The sequence below is a fragment of the Poeciliopsis prolifica genome, unplaced genomic scaffold (assembly GCF_027474105.1).
Source record: "Poeciliopsis prolifica strain line A6 unplaced genomic scaffold, Auburn_PproV2 SCAFFOLD033, whole genome shotgun sequence".
Classification (NCBI taxonomy): domain Eukaryota; kingdom Metazoa; phylum Chordata; class Actinopteri; order Cyprinodontiformes; family Poeciliidae; genus Poeciliopsis; species Poeciliopsis prolifica.
This window is the reverse complement of record NW_026562408.1, coordinates 3,333,756-3,341,842: the sequence shown is the minus strand read 5'-3', so window position 1 is coordinate 3,341,842 and position 8,087 is coordinate 3,333,756. Positions and strand designations below refer to the sequence as shown.

Here is an 8,087-nt window from a genome sequence, read left to right as displayed (position 1 = left end):
ATCTGTTAAGTAAACTTTACCAAATCCTACAAATTGTTATTCTGCACTAACAAGTGGTCCATCTACAATCCAAAATTGTGGATGGACCATAACTTTGATGTGCAAAGTTATGCCACATATCTTTGGACATCTAGTCCATGAAGGATCAGGATTATATGGACACAAATTTAATCTAGTTCAAAATGTTTATGCTCATGTTCACAAAACTCAAAATTAACTGGGTTTTATTTAAGAAGCAAATTCAATGACAAGTATTATGTATGAGCGACTTTAAAAAGTTAATGCCTCTTAAAGTCATCAGCATTTAGAGACACTGTTTAAGGATGCCACCCTATGATCAACTTTGCCTTTGTTTGCACCCAAATTTAGGTTTGCTAATCAGGCGTAAAGGATGAGAGGGAGAAGAGGAAGAGGAAGAGGTCGAGTCAGCTGTGAAGTGACCATCAGGTTATGTAAATGCAGACTAAAGGCAGCGAGGACACCACGCTTTGGGAGCTGGAAAAAAATATGCGTCACCATGCAAAATCAATTTCTATCGATCTTCTGCAGTGGCATTACCATCCAATATCCACTGAGAGTCAAAGGTAGACTGCCCAAAAAAACTAGAAAAAACAACACATCAAAAGCAAATGAAAAAAGAACATACATACATTTTTATTTTACAAGAAGGGCACATTTGTTTTTTGTTTTTTTGTCTTTGTACAAACTGTAAACTAAATATTTCTCAGGGTTATAATTTTTGACATCACTTTCATGGATCAACACCAAAAACATGTAAGTTAATACACAAATTCTCAGTGAACTTTGCATGTTATCGTAGATTTTAATCCCACACTCGAGAAAACATACAGCATGTAAGTCTGCTACACACATTAAGGATTCTGAAAGATAGAAAGCACTTGTGTTCATCACAACTACATTTTGAACATCATTGTACAATACTGTATCCCTGCAAACCCCAAACCTTTTTACTGCCATTAACTGTTTAAATAGTTATTTTGTATTTTTTTTACATGAAACTTGCTGACTGAGGTTGAGGTAGGGACTCTGTCATTAAGTCAGACAGTCAAATGAGGTGAAACATCATTGCTAAAATGGCTCCATACTTGCAGCGCCTGGCCACTCGTTTTAGGAGGACACAGAGAGATTCTGCACTGTCAGATTTGTTAAAGTTGTCATTCGTCTCTGCTAGAACACTGAGGGAGAGACTACGGACTGTCACCACAGCCATAGCTCCTTCAAAGGAACTTGTAGGGTCTCCCAGAGGAAATGCTCCACATCAAGCAAAACATTTTGCTTCTGGGAGTTTTGCACTGACATCGGCATTCTCCAAAATCAAAACAGGGCAAGCTAGAGAGATGATCCACAAAGCTGACAAGGTGAAGGCTCATGAAGAGGGCTGGGGGGAGAAGTGAGGTTATACAGAGTCAAAAAACAATAAAGATCCTTTCAAATGAAGGTTTCAGTAAACCATCATAGGTTTACCAACTGCATGTATAAAAAGACATCACAGGAAATGGCAAATAAATCTTAGTGTCATCAAGAGTCCCCACATATCCCAACCTTCAGCATATAAAACACTGGTTATGTCACAGCATATGCTAAAAGTACATCCACATTCAACCAGACATGAGAACTTTGGCAAAAAAAGAAAGAAACAGTATAAATACAGATAAAATAACCAGTCGAGCTTTGATTTAGGACTTTGATTTGGCGCTTTAATTTAAATTACAAAATAAGAAAGCAGTCAGCTCTGGTTGCTGAACTATAAATCTGGTATTTGTTAACATCATGAACGCTCATCAAGTCGACAGAGGCAGTCAAGAGAAAGAGACAGAGAAAGAAGGAGCTGCTGGGAGCAAAGGGAAAGGGAGGAGTTTGAGGAAAAGCCCACCCGAAGGCAGTTTTCTTTCATGTCCGGCTCTGATGGATTGTACACACGTCATGTTTTATCGCTTGTTGTGGCCGGGATGTGTTTGGAGATAATTACAGAGAAAAAAATTTAATGAACTGGTGCTGAATGAGCATGCTGTGGATGATTGTTTGCAAAAGAAATGGGTTACAAATTATAAGGGATTGTTCACAGTTTATGGCACTTTGTTTCTCTGTTGCCACTCTCAACATGAGAGAAGGTGCTAATCCAAATTGAGTCCGAAAACATCAAATCCTAACCTGATGGAGCAGAGCACATGGGAAGGCACAGAGAAGCAGTGAGGACAATGAGGTGCTTTTGTGACACAAGCCAAGCAACATATTGAGCTAAAAGCTTTCCCCCCTCGCTTTGGTGCCATCCAGACAGCATTGGATTTTCCAATGCAGGAAAATCAAATGCTTTATTCAAGACCAATTGCCTTGTATTGGATTGGTTCTTCCTTTCTCTGATGTGCAACAGTTTTACGCCATCATGGGCACAAACATGCGGTGAATGAACTGCGTGCAATCTGGAAAATGCAGTGGAGTAAACCTTGACTGGACTGCTGAACATATTTAATACAAATGAGATATTTCAAAGTTATTTTTTCAACTGGAGATTCTTAAATAATTAAACATTCTAGGTTTAGGTCTAATTTTAATGTGGTAAAAAAAAAAAAAAACGGTCTAAACAATTATCAAAAACTATTTGATCTGTGAGAAGCACTTCATACAGACAATGGAACAATGTTGAAATCTGACTTAGTTTGTCTTCAATCAGCTGACATTCTTAAAATATAAAAAAGAACATGTTAAAAAAGTTTTGCTCTAAGGAAAAATTGTAATCTAGAAAAAAAAAGAAAAAAAGAAATACCACTGTTTTTGAGAATATTTAGTACAACACTAATTTATATCACATCACATTTTGAGGTTTGATTAAAGTAATATGGACTTTATCAGCGACTATTGGCAATGTATAGGTATTTTACAGGATTATTATTATTATCATAGTAATCTTATTATTTTAATAGTAATCCTATTTAAAATGCCAGAAAAAACACCCGTTTTGTAAAGATATATCCAGAGAAGTGTGGCTCAGGTTTTTACAGTGAAATTTAGATTGAAAACAAAGCTCTGTTGGTCATGTCAGCTCCCTGTCTGTAAATTTCATGTGACCTGTGCTGGCCTGTTGTCAGAACATTTTTGTTTATAAATCAAGTTAGTTCAGATCTGGTTGTTCAGGAAGAACTACATCTGATCACAATCATGGAAAATAAGTGAAAATACAACTTCTTCCCAGGGCAGCTGCGTTCTAATCAGCAGCATCTGGACTATTATTCTATAATAAGTACTTAATGTTTTGCTCCTGTGAAATATCCCAGTTTATTCCTAATTAGTCCTAAATTGGGAGTGTTTTCCAAGTGCAGCTGTGCAAAGATGCCAAACATGTCCGACAGCTCAGGGCTAATCCACATCACGGTGCACCGTCTGTGACTTCACCTCTACAAAACTAAGCGACTCTGTCACACTGCATGCTCCACATAACCACTACAGCACAGTATGGCTCCCAGCTTGAGCAATTTATGAATCTGATATCTGCAAGTTTGCAAAAGGTCAGTTAGTGTCATGTGTTTCAGCTTAGTGAACTTGTATCCCTGGCTTCTCTGTATGAGTGCAATAAGCATTTAATTTCATTAAATTGTCTTTCTGTGAGCCAGATGTATTTACCAAGTGAAAAACCATCAGTACCACTCAAAGTGGGCAGAAAAAGTAGTTAAAATGGAGGACTGCCAAAGGAGACTGTGAGGAGAGTGCAGACAAGAACACAAACATCAAAAGAGTTGATGCGCAGGTGCAAAAAAAGAAGACTGTTGACAAAATGAGAAAGAGGGGCATCGTGAAGGAGAATGGGATTTGCAGACTGAGCAAACAAGAACAGGAAAATGAAGATGAGAAAGGAATAAATGACTGCTTAATAAGCAGCAGGGGGTGGGAGGATTAAACAAACAAGAGGAGGAGGAGGATATAGAAAAGAAATGCAGCAAAGTTTTAGGAAAGACAATTTGATCAGAAAAAGGGTACAGGAGATGAAAAAGAAAACGTTATTTTCAAAACTTCCTTGTCTGTCTTTCTCTGACGACACATCATTTTATGACATTTTACATAATAACCTTAAACCCAAGATTAGATTCAAATAGAGCCTTTTAGGCTTGACTTATAGAAAAGTTACTTTGGCATTTACAGAAATTTAAATAGTTAAATAAATAACCACTGCAATACAGATGTAAATTTGCAATAAAACCACCATTGCTAAGATACTGAAGAGTTGAGCAAAAAAGTAACAAGCAACTAATTTTACTGCACCTGTTTAATCCACATTGCTCTTTCTTTCATGTAACACCTATAAAGCACCTACCTACATGATATTTCTCTAATACTACATTTTCCTCTGCTGAATATAATGTGTTTAAGTCCTTCCAGAGTAGTGTCAATGCTGAGCTGTACAGTACACTTGAGCAGATGTATACCTCCAAGGAGATATTTCAAAGATGTATGCATATGCGCTGTTTTTTCTGCTTTAATATACACGTTATCAACATTTATCATCAAATAAAAGGATTTCATCCTCAAATGCTGAAATTATTTTGCAGATAGTTATATCCTGGATAAAGTGCCTTTACTTTTTGACATTCTGTAGGTTTTTCTATGTGGATTTTTATTGACAGTCCAGAGTCCTGTCACATTTTTTTTTCTATCAGGCATATTCTTGGAGATCCTTGTCGTGGACGTTTGTTTTAGGGTCCTCCATGAGTTTTGATCCATCTTTGCAAAGGTATCCTCAACATGACACAGCTTTGTGTTGCCCGTTCTGTGTGATGGGATTGATCTTTTCCAGGGTTACCTCGGTATCACTGTCTAAATTCCCAGAAATGGCCGGGGAGGGTTTCTCCAGGGCGTTGTTTACTATTCCAGCCTCAATCTCGCCTCCACATCCATCTTTCCTCTGTAACTCGTCCTCCTGACACTGGATGCTGTGAGGAATGACATAGCTTGCAGAGTTGTTCCCTTCCTTTGGGATGTGACTCTTGGGCTGATACTGAGAGTTAGGGTTGGGCACGGGGGCTGCCATGTTGTTGTTAATGCTGACGATCTCAATGGCGTTGCTCCCCGGGCACAACCGGTGGCAGCCCAGGAGTATGGAGAAGGCCTTGCGGAAATCTGCATTGAAGGCATAGATGATGGGGTTGAGAGAGGAGTTTGCCCAGCCAAACCACACGAACACATCGAAAGTGGTAGAGCTGATGCAGAAGAAGTCTGCGGACCCATCTGGCAGGTTTGGTTCGCAGAAGGGAACCATGCAGTTCAGAATGAAAAACGGCAACCAGCAGCACACAAACACACCCATGATGACCGAGAGCGTCTTTAAGACTTTGGTTTCCCGTTTGAAAGACATTTTGAATGAGCTCTCGCTCTCTATGTTTGAGCTGTTCCCCATACTGCTATGTCGGTTTTTGGCATTCTCTGCTGCACGTTCCAGGGCAGATATTCTCCGTATTTGCTTCTGGGCAATGCGGTAAATCCGGGTATAGGTGACGAGCATGATTGCTACAGGGATATAGAAGCTGATGAGGGAGGATGAGATGGCATACGTCCTATTAAGGCTAGAATCACAGTTATCAGGGGGCAGTTCACTGGGGTATGTACCATTTAACTCTGCATAGCTGGTGGTCTCAGCTTTGTGCCAGTCTAGCTGAACAGGAATGAAGGAGATGAGTACAGAGAGAGTCCATGCTACACTGATCATCAGGCACGCCACTTTCGGGGTCATTTTGCGTTCATAGCGAAACGGGCTGGAGATGGCCCAGTAACGATCAACACTAATAACACACAGGTTCAAGATAGAGGCAGTGGAACACATGATGTCAAATGCTACCCACACATTGCAGAATGCCCCAAACGGCCAAAACCCCATGATCTCTGTGGCTGCCTTCCATGGCATCACCAGGATAGCCACCAGAAGGTCCGAGATGGCCAGCGAGATTACAAAGAAGTTGGTGACCTTTGACCTCAGGTGTCGGAACTTGGTGACAGCTGCACACACCAGGGTGTTGCCAAGCAGTGTGGTGAAGATAAGCAGGGAGAGAAAACATCCTGTCAAAACTCGCTTGGACGAGTCCCTCTCTGGCGTGAGCTGCTTGCCGTCTCGTACTGTTGAGAAATTCTGATCCATTGTTTGTAATCGCAGCACTAATGCAGTGAGAGAGGGAGGGTGGGCGAATGGGGATGTTAGCAATCACCCCATCACATCCCCAACCTGCAGCAGCTGTGATTCTGCTGGAGTTTTTTTTACACAGATGGTGGAGATACAAGCTGTCTGGGTACCAGCTCTCTCTTGGACTGGGTCATCCACTGGCTGCTCGTCACAAAAAACATTTTTGTGCAAGTGCAGTTATAAATTTTTCAAACTTTTCTCTTCAGAAATTTCCTTCGCAAAAATCCCCAGTCCACTGATTCCCGCAGCAGCAGTAAAAGCAGCAGAAGCACAGACAGTCGACATTCTAGTGTGTAGAGGGGGAGGAATTTTCCAGCAGTTGTTTGCATCCAGACTCCCAATCAGAAGAGGTTTTCATGTAAAAATCTGAAACAAAAACAAAAAGTGTATCCTTCAGTTTATGTTCTTTTTGCACCCTATAATTGCACGCAGCAAAAGTTCCACAGCGCACTGACCTTGAGCTTCCCAGTCAACAGTGGTTTTGCCAATCATTAGCCTTATATACCACCACATCAATGACTTCTATTGATGATTTTGCACCGCATTTATCTGATTTGTTTAGTGGTTTCGAGGCGTGTCCATGTGGTTACATTGGGCACGGCAATGATGTGGATCCACCCCTAATAACATCTGCCTTATTTTTTTAAATCTGTTTTCAAGCAAAAAGTTTTGAGATGGACAATATTAACCATTCACAATTATAACAATTAATTTAAAGACAGACGATAAAACAATGTAATAATTAGAGATTAAAACATGTTAAATTGTGTCATGAATGTTTGGTCCTATAATCCTCATGCGTTTTTCCTTACATGTGGGTTAATGCGCATGGCTATTCCTGTTAAGGCAGCACAGCAGCCTCTGACCCCCTTACAGAAAAAAAAAAAAGCCACTCGTTCTGACCACCCACCTAAATCATCTCTGGCAGTCTGATCCCTCGTTGGTCGTCCTTGAAATTCAGGGGCAGTTTTAGGTGTTCATCCTGAGGCTTTTTTGTTTTGTTTTGTTTTTTGTTAAAGACAGCGTGCGCCTTGCTGCGTGAGAATGGGCAGCTCCTGAAACGTCCTGGGTCGGCTTATAAAATATGCTGGAATTCAAAAATTCAACAAAGTACTAAAAAAAAACCATTAAGCTCAAAATCGAAACCGACATTTGTCCAGTTTGTATCTTGATGCCAGGGAAGGCGCTCACCCTGTCTGCGCTCTGCTCTGTGGAAAGCTCTCCAAGACGCCACGGTCCGCAGGTGTTTTTTCGGTCCTTACTGGCTTTCCTTTTTGTTTCTCCGGGGTGCATCCTTGTTTGTGCGACATTCAGTGAGGCTGCAGCACGCGACGTGACTGCGGCCGGCGGAGAGTGACGGAAATGACTGATCTCTCCACGAGCGTTATTCATGCGCGCTCTCCTCTCTCTCCGCTCAGCTGCGGCTGCCTGCTGCTTTGGTCCACGTCCCCTGCCACAACTTCTCCATCCAAGGAGATTGTAAGGGTATAGCCACGCAACTCGAATCTAAGCCCCTTAACGTTTGCACTCGGAAGAATTTAATCTGTGTAACGTGACCAGCTGGTTAAAAGTTTTTTTTTTTTTTTCTCGAGTTAAATTGTTCTCTAATGTTAGAAGTCCCATGTGTTTCACTATATTTATCATATTTTATTCAGGAAGCAAAATTGTAAGACATTTCTTAGTCATTTACTTTATCTAATGCAAATGCCACAAAAGTGTAAAATCAAAAGTCGTGCTAAAAATGTATCCCATATGTCCTGCGCTGAACTTGTGGCCAGCAGGCACAGCAGGCCCAACGAGGCCATCTACTGGATGCAATATGGTAGGAGGTGATGTTTGACTTCTCAAGCAATAATCCATTATTGTCACCCAAGTAAACAGAGCAACAGTAACGCTGAGTTAG

General features: G+C 40.8%; 1 protein-coding gene across 1 annotated transcript; it reads right to left on the bottom strand.

The window, feature by feature from the left end:
* Positions 1–630: 630 nt before the first annotated feature.
* drd1b (dopamine receptor D1b) lies at positions 631–7,559 on the bottom strand. The gene is made up of 2 exons (XM_055051631.1): positions 7,095–7,559; positions 631–6,550 (listed from the first exon to the last, which is right to left on the bottom strand). Exon 2 carries the CDS (start codon positions 6,140–6,142, stop codon positions 4,751–4,753), a length of 1,392 nt encoding a protein of 463 aa, XP_054907606.1. The 5' UTR covers positions 6,143–6,550; positions 7,095–7,559; the 3' UTR covers positions 631–4,750.
* Between the last annotated feature and the right edge of the window lie 528 nt (positions 7,560–8,087).

Bases quoted from the DNA above. Each gene is read 5' to 3' on its own strand.
- drd1b (XM_055051631.1), bottom strand. From the start codon at position 6,142: ATGGATCAGAATTTCTCAACAGTACGAGACGGCAAGCAGCTCACGCCA.